Source organism: Drosophila nasuta, chromosome 2L, assembly GCF_023558535.2.
Source record: "Drosophila nasuta strain 15112-1781.00 chromosome 2L, ASM2355853v1, whole genome shotgun sequence".
In the NCBI taxonomy this organism is placed as follows: domain Eukaryota; kingdom Metazoa; phylum Arthropoda; class Insecta; order Diptera; family Drosophilidae; genus Drosophila; species Drosophila nasuta.
The window spans coordinates 8,563,184-8,575,040 of record NC_083455.1 but is presented as its reverse complement, the minus strand read 5'-3'; the positions used below and the strand labels follow the sequence as shown (position 1 = coordinate 8,575,040).

Here is an 11,857-nt window from a genome sequence, read left to right as displayed (position 1 = left end):
CTTCTTTTGATGATAAAAAGTTTTTAATTTTGATTCTCAAATATCATTAATTATATTTTTTTGTGTATGTATATTTATGTACATTTAATAACAGTATTTTGAGCTTTTAATTTATATATGAAAGACGGACTCTGCCTATCTAATAATAATATATACATTTATTCCCATTAAATGAGCCTTTCGCTTTATTTGTCACCCAATTGTTCGGCAATCCAATCAAGATGCTCCTCCTTATAGCGTGGATCAGCCATGATCAGCGCAGTTGACTTTGAAGTGTAATAATACAAAACTGACACTAATCGAATAATAGAGATTTAAGTAAAACTAAAGGATAATTGAAAATAATAAACTTACTCAAGCGCTGAAATACGGCCAAGGCATAAAGGGCCAAAGGCCATTGTTGACTCGATTCCGACGGGGACAATCGATACTGATAAACAATCCAGGAGTGCTGCGAGGCGGACAGTAGAAAATAGATCGTTATGCTGAACAGAAATAGTTTGCAATTGCGCAAGATAATGTGAGAGGCGCCCACTTGATAGACACAAGTTGAATGCAGCGACAACGTAAATAACAGATACTCTATGATGATAAACGAATCCTGAACACTACAAGCAAGGAATTTTAGTATATATTTATGGCAACTATAAAAAAACTTTTGTTTGGTTGCTTACACGAAAAAGAATATTGCAGTTTGGAGCTTATCCCGCGCTAACCAGGAGCCAAAGGCATTGAAGAACAAATCCGCAAGCAACAGGGCAAGTTGAAAAACCAAAAGCCAAGAATAACGTCGCAATGTTAATTTCATTTTTTATAATTGCAGCTTAACCTTTTCTGTTTGAACTGTGTTTTGTTTCTGACGCTTGTGTTATGGTGTCCTTCGTCCTAGTGACGTCAAGTGCGCCCACGCAACGGGAGCATGCGCTGCCCCAGCAACAGCATGACCGCAACTTAAAGTTTAAAATATACCAGGTTTCTAAATATACCGCATTGCAATCGATAAAGTTATCGTTGATAAGAATCGAATTTAAATTCTATTTGTAACATCCACAAATACAACTTTTGGAATACAAATTACTTGATTTATTCTTTAAACGCAACATTTTCAAATATATAATGCAGATTCAAATGGATATGACCGACTTCGTCGCAAGTCCATTAGATTTAGCTTCGATCGTCTGAGAAATCTTAGATAATATTGCTGATTCAGCTCCGAATAGTAGTTGCTCGGCAATAAATGAGTCCAGTTCAGTGAGTCTTCGTTTTCATTGCTGTTTTGCTCCAGAAACTGTAACATACCGGAAGCTTCTGTTGCCCCTGTTAAGACTCCAAATTTTGGGGTCAGCAGATGAATTACAAGTAGAAGCAAAAGTATCTTCAGTTTGTCCATTTGAATTGGTGTTAGCCGGTCAGAGCTTCACCCTACACCGTTCTCTTCGATTATGGTAAATCACAAGTTGGGCTCCAATTGGAATTGTCAGCAATTTGCACTTTTCAATATATTTATTTTTTATTTTCTTTTTGGTAATTTTCCCATTTTCCAATGCGCTCAGCGTTTTTGTAGTGGGCTATAAAGTGGAAAGCTTCGGCACTAGGGTATTACAGTCAACCTCTAGGTGGCACATTAGCAGCAAGCAGCGACAGCTCTACATATCCCACAAAATGGCATTTAACATTGGACACATCTTTCTGGTCACCATCCTGGCCATCGTTTGTGCCGCGGAAACAATTCAATTGCAGCCAACTCAAGGTATCCTGATCCCAGCCCCATTGGCCGAGAACATTCGTGTATCACGTGCCGCTTATGGTGGCTATGGAGCTCCAGCTGCCGCCCCTGCAGCCTATTCCGCCCCAGCTGCACCTGCCTACTCTGCCCCAGCTGCTCCAGCCTACGCCGCCCCGGCTGCTACGGCCTACGCTGCACCCGCACCAGCCGCTCCCGCTTACTCGGCTCCTGCTGCTCCCGCCTACTCCGCACCAGCTCCAGCCCCAGCGGCCCCAGCCTACTCTGCACCAGCTCCTGCCCCAGCCGCACCTGCCTACTCAGCACCCGCTTCCATCCCATCCCCACCGTGCCCCAAGAACTATCTGTTCAGCTGCCAGCCTTCACTGCAGCCTGTGCCCTGCTCTGCGCCTGCTCCATCCTATGGATCCGCCGGTGCCTACTCGCAGTACGCTCCCCAATACGCTGTGCCCATCGTCCGCGAGTTTGTTTAAGTGGAAGAATCGATCTTTATTTCGGACAACTGTTTCACCTCTCTTGAAATAAACTAAAATCTTATACGAAAACAATAATATAATTTTTCACTTTTTGGGCGGGTATAAATAAGACTTAAAACAATACCGACAAAAAAATCTTGTTATGAAGAATTTTAAAATATTTAAAATCATATCAGTTCCTTGGATCTCAATAGCCACAACTCGCACAGGGTGCAGGCTTCAGCACCGCTTCACATGAGGTCAAGTAGCTTTGGGCACAAGGAGGCACTGAAATACTAGGCGCATTGCACCCGATTGGTTGCTTTGCCGGCTGTGGCTGTTGTTGTTGTGGTGTATCCTCTTGGTCATAGCTGCGTTCAAGGGCTGTATTCGCCATATTACAATGAAGCTCAGAAATATCTCGAATTAAAATAAACTAAAATACTTTGTTTATTAGTTTTTAACATAAAGATCGATTTCTTTATAATAAATTATATCATTTTTATAACTATGTGTTATAATATTATATATAATATAATATATACATCTTTGTATAATGCATTATAATTCTATAAAACATATTTTAGATTAATTTCAAATTAAATATTGAAATACATATATTTAAATCTCGCACATTACCGTAACTCAAAATTATTTGAAATAGTGTCTCAGGGAGACGATGCTAGTAGCTTAGTAGCTAGCACTCTCTTTTTTAGTTATAATATAATATATTTTATAATATAATATATTTTTGTATAATAATTAAACACGTAAATAAATAAATAAATAGTATCTCGAAAATATGTATATCATATACAAAATTTATTTCATAAGAGTTTTGCAATCTTATGAATCCATAAACTATGATAAATGGTAAATTTACGTTAATTAAATTGTCTCGGAGAAATCTCACATTATCAATTTATGGTACTAAATAGATATGTTTAAACTTGGGATTCTCCTCTCAATTTTTGTTACGTGATATAAAATAGCTAATTTATTAAATTTCAAGAACTGCTTAGAACCTTTTAAATATTAAAATATTTATAAAATACTTCTATGTAACTTTTAAGAGTCTGTTTTATTTAACGAAATCAATATCAGTTCTTTGGTATCTCAATAGCTACTACTCGCACAGGGTGCAGGCTTCAGCACCGCTTCACATGAAATCAAGTAGCTTTGGGCACAAGGAGGCACTGGAATACTAGGCGCATTGCACCCGATTGGTTGCTTTGCCGGCTGTGGCTGTTGTTGTTGTGGTGGTTCCTCTTGGTCATAGCTGCGTGCAAAACCACCAAAGCCGCCACTGACGCCAGCATTAAATCCACCTCCGAAACCACCTCCAAAACCGCTGCCAAAGCCGCCTCCAAACCCACGAACAGGTCCTCCAAATCCTGGGGGTCCACCGAATGGCGGTCCACCAAAAGGCGGTCTGCCGAATGGCGGAGCTCCAAATCCACCGCCAGGACCACCAAAATTATTCTCCACAATCACCTCCTGGACAATTTGTTGTTGTCTTGGCTGTCGCACCAGCTGAACACTATCCTGCAGCATCTCAGGCGTAAAGAGGCGCACAGGAATGATGTGAAATAGTTGACCCGAAGGACTGCGCGCAAAACGATGTTCGCAATGCGCCCGACAGTCTTGAAACCGGAACCACAACAGAAGTAATGAGAGAAGCGTCCAGAGTCGAGACATCTTGGTGTGGATAACTTTAGAACTGAAGTTCAATGAAGCTGTAAACTGAGACTAGCCGCCAATGCGTTGGCCGCAGTTGGTTTTTATTAACGATAGCGATATGGCTTAGATTCCATTTGCTGGAAAGTGCATTGGCAAGCGGAAAGAAACAAAAGAGTCAAAGCAAAAATGTTCCAAGGTAACATGGTCAATTGGGTTAGTTGGTCGAAATGCATTGGCCAAGGGTAATTGCCACTGATAATAAGACGGTTGTAGGGTTGAGAGTTGAAGTTAAATCCTAATGCATCCTAACCTTTGTGTAGCCCAGTCATGACTGTTGACATAAAGAACCTGCCAGCAAACATATGTATCTTATAGGCTTTTCAACTCTTTCGACCATATGTTTACAAGTTTTAGTATCATATTACCGGCAAACTCTTGTTGAATATTTCGCAATTTTCTTTTGCTGCGCTGACAACTTGTTGCTTCTTGATTTAGGCCAACATTAACGGATATGTTGCAATTTTCAACAGACGTTATTTGTTCATCGTAAATTCCAAAACAAACCATCAAGTTCAAAGACCCCATTCGATTAATAAGCAATTTAGTTGCTATGTTGTTCTGGTATAGGAAGAGAGAGAAAGGAAATCGTGTGTATATAACTGCTTTACTTGCAGTTGTAATATGCTGAGTTGTCTTTCATTTTTGTAGGTGGTGCCAATGTTTAATACACATATGTATAGCTTTTTAAGTTTATCCATTTTTAAATTTTTTTAAGTTTTTTATTTTAATTTTTACAAAGTTATCCATTTATTCTCATTTATATGATATTATTTCTATTTCGAATTGCTCTATCTATCTGTGATTCCACCCCAATTGATATTTATTTTTCTTATTCTATTTCTATCCCATTATATCAATAGCAGATGGTACACATATTTTTAAATTGTATTAGATTCTTCTTATCGATTCTGTTCTTTGTTTCTTAAACCAGATTTTGTTTTTTTGAATTATTTTAATAATATAATATGTATATATTTTTATACATACGAGTAAACGCATATGTAATATTTATTATTAGACTTCGTTAATCATCTCTTTATCCGCAATAAATTATTAGTAATTGTTTTCTGTTTATATAAATCTGAAAAATAATAAAAATAAATTGTGAGTGAACAAAAGATTTTATATTTGTATAGTTATTAGCTAGAAAGCATCGACTGCAACATTGGAGGGGTAAATCAAACAAAAGATTGATTTCCACTTGAATATTTGATTTCTTTTCGTTTTAGGAAATTGATCAATAAAAACCTGCTGTTTATACCATATAAATAAATAAGAAATGCAGCTGGGCAGCCGATTGTAAAACAGTTCTTGGAATTGCATTGTCGGAAAATTGGTCCATTTATTTTATTTTTTTTTACATTTTCTTAAGCGAGGCAAAGATTTTGGTTCTCAGCAGCTTTGGAAGCCGTGTCAAATTTGTGTCTTCAGGGTCGATCGCTGATCTTCTAGTATTGGTAGCCAAAGGCCTGGGGAGCATAGGCGCCACCATAGTACTGCTGCTGGGGCACACCGTAGTTAGGAACAGCGTAGGAAGCCACTGGCGAGGAGTAGGCACCGGCGGATCCGTAGCTAGGAGCTGGGGCGCTGCATGGCACTGGAGCCAAGTTGGGCTGGCAGCTGAACAGGTAGTTCTTGGGGCAGGGAGGAGCGGGCACACTGGAGGCGCCATAGCCGCCGGAGCTGGCGCCATAGGCAGACTTGCGCAGACGGGTCAGATCACCATAACCCTGACCGGTAACACCCTCAGCCTCAGACTCCTGGTTGGCGACAGAGACGGAAGTACCGCTGGTGGGGTTGGCCACGGCGGCGGCAGCGAAGGCGAGGACAGCGAAGCACACGAAGAATTTCATCTTGAAGCTGTTGGTTGAGTTGAAGCTTGGATTGGAGCTGGAACTGTAGCTGTTATGGCTGCTAAAGGTGACTGATGTCAGTCTATGTTCCAGTGCCACTTTATATACCCTAAACTTTGCAAAGTTAGCATAAAGCTTGGAGACAAGTGGCTTGAACTATTCTTATGCTTTCACTTTCGCTTCATCAGCTATTGATTGTTACCTTTACTTGACATATTCTCTGCAGTACAAATTATTAAGCATAAATGCAAATAAAAATATAGAATGCAGATTTTAAATAGGTCAACTTCAAAGCGAATTCTTTTTAATAAATATATGTTCTTTAGACTATTGGAGAATCGTGTCACCTAAGCTGGGTTGGGTTTATCTATCATAATAATATTTTATATGTTAATTATAAATTTGTATAGTCAAGCAACTAATCTTCTGATATTTAATTCTGAGATCAATCTTTTACTACCATGAAGATATACAAAGTTAAATTTCGTCAATGATTGTTTACGCCGCTTTAACTTATATTTACTTATTTTTACAAGAAGAATTTAATATTTGATTTGAAATAAAAACGATTTTCAGTCACTTTAATATTGTCCTAATTCTTATATTAATTTAAGATTTATTATATATTTCCCTTACATGATATATATATTCATTAACAAAGTAAACAGTTATTTCTAATAAAAGTAGTTTGGAGCCTATTAACTATTGCCAAAAATGTTGCTTGACTTCAAAATAGTTATTTTATGGACAGTTTTGATATGAATATCAACTTGAATTTCCCATTATACATTCTTAAATATTTACTAAATAGATGTAATTAACTGAAAGAATTCAAAATTAATTTTATGAATTTATCCAAATTATGTAGTTTGATTGTAATATTTCGGGAAGTGTCAAAACATCACTTATCTTTTTCAGAACAATTAATTCCAAATAGTTTTTTTCCATTATTATGATATATTTCATCTAAGAAGCAACCCCAATTCCTTTATAATATTCAACCAATCATCTAAGAAATAAAATATAATTCAATAAATGTTGCTTTAGATATTGTAGTCATTTTATTTGCATTACATATATTTTTTTTTTATAGATTTTCTTTAAGCGAGGCAAAGATTATTTGTTTCTTGGCAGCTTTAGAAGCCATGTCAAAGTCTAGTCTCAATTGTCGATCGCTGATCTTCTAGTATTGGTAGCCATAAGTCTGGGGAGCGTAAGCAGCGCCACCATAATATTGCTGCTGGGGCACACCGTAGTTGGGAGCAGCGTAGGAAGCCACTGGCGAGGAGTAGGCACCTGCGGATCCGTAGCTAGGAGCTGGGGCGCTGCAGGGCACTGGAGCCAAGTTGGGCTGGCAGCTGAACAGGTAGTTCTTGGGGCAGGGAGGAGCGGGCACACTGGAGGCACCATAGCCGCCGGAGCTGCCGCCATAGGCAGACTTACGCAGACGGGTCAGATCACCATAACCCTCGGCTTCAGCCTCCTGGTTGAGCTGGGCAACTGCGCCTCCGGCGTTGCTGCTGGTGAGGGAGGCGGAGCTGCTGCCAGTGGGAGTGGCCACAGCGGAGGCGACGATGGCGATGAGAGCGAAGCACACGAAGAATTTCATTGTGAGGATGTTGGTTGGTTGGGTTGTAGCTGAAGCTGAAGCTGCTGACTGATGCCATTGCCAATCTGAAGTCTAGTTTATATAGCTTAACTTCTGCCTAGTTAGCACAAGTGACTAGACAAGTACTTATTGACTTTGAGTTTTTCGTTATTTGGAGAAATGCTGACTCGGAATTTTGTTGGGGTCAGTTTGAATGCAGAATTTTATTATTTTATTCGCTACACTAACTAAAGTAATCATTCGTTTAGGTTGGCAGAATTCATAAAAAGTAGTGCACACAATTGCTGAACGAGGTGGGTGGTTTAATTGGGACTCTTCTGATGGTTGCACAATCTTTGCCTTATTCTTTGTAGACTGCTCGACTTTTGGATAAATTAGATCAGAGTTTTGCTGAAAAGGTAAATTGATAAGTATTTCGAAATTTTGTTGATAAATGCCCTAATTTCTCTTAGATATTTTATTCTTTCAATTTTTAATTTAAATTTGGATAATATGGCTTTTTGTGTGAGCAAACATACATATGTATATATTTTAATTTTGTTATACCCGCTACCCATAGAGTAGAAGGGTATAATAACTTTGTGCCGGCAGGAAATGTAAGTAACAGGCATAAGGAGGCATCTCCTACCCTATAAAGTATATATATTCTTGATCAGCGTCAACAGCCGAAGATCTAGCCATATCCGTCTGTCTGTCTAATATTTCTGTGGTATATTATTTTGGTATATTTTGAGAATGTTTTGCTTTTATTCAAAAAGGGGTAGCGGGTATCTCACAGTCGATCACACTCGACCTGTTTTCGATGGATTTAAATTCTTCATTTTGTATTATGCCATCGATTCCTTTTCACTTGCCGAATATAATAATTTTTAAAGAAAGTATTATAAAACAACAATGAAATTCATCGAAGAATTCATTATAAAACAAAAATGAAATACATTTAAATGATCATTGATCTATTCTTAATTCGTAATCAAAATATAACAGTATAAATCAATTTTGTAGGAGCTAGCATATTAAAAAAATACGTAAGTAATACATTAAAACTACTTTTCATCTTTGGTTGTTACAATATTAATAATGTCTTAATTATTTGTCTTGATCCAATTTTAAAAATTAAAAAAATTAAAAATTCAATTTGATCATATATATATTTTTCTTTAAGCGCATGTCTCAGACTTGTTTAAAGATTTATGGTGTACATGAATCTATCTTCATTGTTATGAATTGTTTTTTTTTAAAGAATTTTCCACATTCTATGCGCATCTCCTACGTATTCGGCATAAATTTTCCGTTCACGAGTCCAAAAATGCATCGCAAGTGCCAACAACCTACATTTTAAATTTGCTGAATTTTATTCAGAATTTATTACTCGGATCCAAAGAGCGAAAGAAACATAAAATTAAATATAAATTTCGAAAGTGTAACAACAAATGAAAATTTCCACAACATTTCTCAAAAATACATACACAGTTGAACCACAAAATCCCCCCCCCACCCAGCCACAACCACTACGAGTCATAACACGCCCCAACCCCAGCCACAGCACACACACATACACACACCCACAGAGCACATTCACTCCACAAATATTTATATAAAGATATCCTACAGCTAAAGAACATGCTACAGGCACCCGGACCTAGCAATGGGTTCCGTTCCCTTATAATTTAACGCCTCGCAAACACAAATACAAAAGAGACGAAAAAAAAAGACCAATATTTAAATGCCCTTAAATATATAATAAATTAAAAATATATATATTTTTCTTTAAATTGATTCTTTGTATAAATTTACTTGATGTCATAAATAATAACCTTATTATAAAAATAATCTATGCTTTAAAAAGATTATGATTATGTTTTTAAGTATTTGCATTTATTATCTTTTTAAGCACATTTAAATATTTGAATAAAATTCACTTAAATATACATATATTTAAATTGTTTTGTAATTACTATAAAATGTTTCCAAAGATGAATTTTGTTATGATGCATTTAAAAATCTCCAAAATAGATCGTTAGAGCAAGTCGTTTTAAATATTTTGAATACCCTATCTAAGGGTAGGAGGATCGTTTCATTTGGCGTCAGCATTGGCGACGACATTGGCGCTATTTTCGAGACCCCCGCTGCGGTTGGATTGCTGCTGCAAGTGCCCAACAGCCGCAGCAGCAGCAGCAAGAACAGCGCGGCATCATCGATCGGGCGCTCTTGTTCAGGCCCCTGACAGATGTTGTGCCAGAATCGTTCTTTATGTGCTGTTAAATTTTGTTCGAATCGTTCTTCTGCTTCACTCACTCAATTACGCTCAAGAGTCGCAACTTCTGAGAAAATCTGTGTGGGGTAATTTTTTGTATTTATCTTCTTTTTTTTGTAGCTTGTCTTTTAAAAAGGCGATCATGCGCGATCTGTGATCTTAAGTATCTCTGAGAAGTAGCTGTCTCTCGTTAGAGCTGCATTTCTATATAGCTTGACAATTTTACAATAGCACTATGTGAGATCAATAATAAGTAATCGAATCAACTGAACGCAGTCCCAATTAAATTTAATAAAATCTCTAGACTAAACCAATTAGTAATTGCCATTTAATAGTTGATGCCCATTAATGTTCAGCCATAAAGCTACAAGTCAATTCTATAATTTCTATGAGTATTTTTCCATTGTAACTGCAGTTTTATTTATGTAGTCTTATTACTTTACAGTTCACTTTTATGACTGTAATTCCAAAATATATTGTGGCTTCTGTGGTTTCTAAAAATATATTGATTTCTGGCTGAATTATATTGATTTCTGATGTATCCATAACAGAAAAAACCTAAAATAAGTGGAAAAATTCCGAAGGAAATTTATTTAAATAATGTATCAGAAAAATGTAATCGAAGTCAACTCGAAATGGAGTGAAATATGATTACATGAATGAATGTTCAACTCTACCTAATGATGCAATCAATTGCCATAAACAATTAATTAACTGATTGCCTTATCATCATCGAACTGATTTGATTGTAAAAGGGCAGTCTGCTTTTAGATATTTTTTTGTTGACAAGTTTTGACAGATTGATTCGCAATGCTCAATAACAATTAGAGCATTATGCTGACAGATTCATAAACAGACTTAAACCATTTTGCGACTCTATCAACTGTTTATAGAACTCTTCAGATTATTGATCAATGATCCTCACATCGCAGTGTCAGCAACTTTGAAGACCCATTTTAATGAGCAAATCTTCATTTCATTGTTGCTACATCTTCTTATCTTTGCCTCGTTTTGAAGATGATGATCATTTGCTTTTCCCAAGCTCATTACGCAACAATTCAAAAACGAAGATCATTCCATACACAGACACACACACACTAAAAGAGAATAACCGCTAATTTATTAACCATATTTTCTGCTCAGTCAACAGGCGATTAGATTATGTAAACTACGTCACGCTCCGCACAGACGAGCTGCAATCAACAAACGATCAACGCCCCATCCAAGACACAGACCGAGACCCAGACCCAGACTCAAGACTGTTGCAAGATCGAGAGTCAAGAATGGGTGCGTGCCACATGCAAAGTGAGACAATGAGACGATGACCAGCTGAGTGCAGGCCTTCGGCTCTGGTTGCCAGCCAGGCAGCCGGGCAGGCAAACACTGCAGGCCACTTTCACTTGGTCACGGTCATGGTCATGGACATTGTTTCAGCTCAGCCCCGGGGTGTATCCGAACTGTCCGGAGTGTTATATTTGTGCTGTTATCGCATTTCACAGACCCGCATAGGCAAAAAGGAACTCTCTCTCTGTTTGTCTTGTGCAATTTGTTATGGAATTTGAATTTGAAAATGAAAACAGAGACCAGCCAGCGACCAACTGACTGACTGACGCGATTACAGCTCAAATTCTTGTCGACGTCATCGTCACTCACTCAGTTATTCACTCATGCACTCACTCACTCATATGCATTCATATGCAAAGAGCAGCGCAATAATAACAGGAAGAGGCGCAAGCAGAAGAAGAGGAGAAGACCCATACACACACAAGCACACACACACATACACAAGCGATAAATGTGAAGCAAAGCGATTACTACTAAGTATGGAAGTAAGTATATGAGTAACTGGGACCTTGACAGCCCAGACAAACATGTATTGAACCATGTTGATAAGCTGCCTCTTTCTGCTCTGGCTTCTGTTTTTAGGAACGGAAATCACAGTGCACAACTGTACAATTGATCGGGCTTGTACAATGTACATAAACGTCTTTAGATACTAGCTCACAAATTTGGATTCTATGCTTAAATCAATCAAGTGCATAGTATGTCAAATTAATTAATTACTTGCCTTGAAGATCACTTAAAAAGAAGCAGTCAAATAAATTCATTCCCACTTGAGTTTAGATTTTGGTGATTTTTTAGAATATTTTCAGAATAATGCTAAAGCAAGCTTTGAAGCAATAAAGTTATTTACTTCAC

The 11,857-nt window shown here is 37.5% G+C and overlaps 5 protein-coding genes across 5 annotated transcripts; 1 reads left to right on the top strand and 4 right to left on the bottom strand.

The window, feature by feature from the left end:
• Positions 1-34: 34 nt before the first annotated feature.
• On the bottom strand, positions 35-951 carry LOC132787041 (transmembrane protein 138). Its single transcript, XM_060793911.1, has 3 exons — positions 675-951; positions 355-608; positions 35-295 (listed from the first exon to the last, which is right to left on the bottom strand). Exons 1-3 carry the CDS (start codon positions 806-808, stop codon positions 186-188), a joined length of 498 nt encoding a protein of 165 aa, XP_060649894.1. The 5' UTR covers positions 809-951; the 3' UTR covers positions 35-185.
• Positions 952-1,597: 646 nt separating this feature from the next.
• On the top strand, positions 1,598-2,300 carry LOC132788308 (vitelline membrane protein Vm26Ab). The gene has a single exon (XM_060795644.1). It carries the CDS (start codon positions 1,663-1,665, stop codon positions 2,215-2,217), a length of 555 nt encoding a protein of 184 aa, XP_060651627.1. The 5' UTR covers positions 1,598-1,662; the 3' UTR covers positions 2,218-2,300.
• Positions 2,301-3,143: 843 nt separating this feature from the next.
• LOC132788297 (annexin A7) lies at positions 3,144-3,993 on the bottom strand. Its single transcript, XM_060795633.1, has one exon. The coding sequence runs from the start codon at positions 3,895-3,897 to the stop codon at positions 3,316-3,318; it is 582 nt and encodes a 193-aa protein (XP_060651616.1). The 5' UTR covers positions 3,898-3,993; the 3' UTR covers positions 3,144-3,315.
• Positions 3,994-5,256: 1,263 nt separating this feature from the next.
• LOC132788329 (vitelline membrane protein Vm26Aa-like) lies at positions 5,257-5,878 on the bottom strand. Its single transcript, XM_060795664.1, has one exon. It carries the CDS (start codon positions 5,790-5,792, stop codon positions 5,388-5,390), a length of 405 nt encoding a protein of 134 aa, XP_060651647.1. The 5' UTR covers positions 5,793-5,878; the 3' UTR covers positions 5,257-5,387.
• Positions 5,879-6,830: 952 nt separating this feature from the next.
• On the bottom strand, positions 6,831-7,467 carry LOC132788318 (vitelline membrane protein Vm26Aa-like). The gene has a single exon (XM_060795654.1). It carries the CDS (start codon positions 7,399-7,401, stop codon positions 6,976-6,978), a length of 426 nt encoding a protein of 141 aa, XP_060651637.1. The 5' UTR covers positions 7,402-7,467; the 3' UTR covers positions 6,831-6,975.
• Between the last annotated feature and the right edge of the window lie 4,390 nt (positions 7,468-11,857).

Coding starts and splice junctions, on each gene's coding strand:
- LOC132788297 (XM_060795633.1), bottom strand. CDS start 3,897: ATGTCTCGACTCTGGACGCTTCTCTCATTACTTCTGTTGTGGTTCCGG.
- LOC132788329 (XM_060795664.1), bottom strand. CDS start 5,792: ATGAAATTCTTCGTGTGCTTCGCTGTCCTCGCCTTCGCTGCCGCCGCC.
- LOC132788318 (XM_060795654.1), bottom strand. CDS start 7,401: ATGAAATTCTTCGTGTGCTTCGCTCTCATCGCCATCGTCGCCTCCGCT.
- LOC132788308 (XM_060795644.1), top strand. CDS start 1,663: ATGGCATTTAACATTGGACACATCTTTCTGGTCACCATCCTGGCCATC.
- LOC132787041 (XM_060793911.1), bottom strand. CDS start 808: ATGAAATTAACATTGCGACGTTATTCTTGGCTTTTGGTTTTTCAACTT. Junction 609..674: donor ACTGCAATATTCTTTTTCGT/GTAAGCAACCAA, acceptor CCTTGCTTGTAG/TGTTCAGGATTCGTTTATCA. Junction 296..354: donor GGCCGTATTTCAGCGCTTGA/GTAAGTTTATTA, acceptor TTATTCGATTAG/TGTCAGTTTTGTATTATTAC.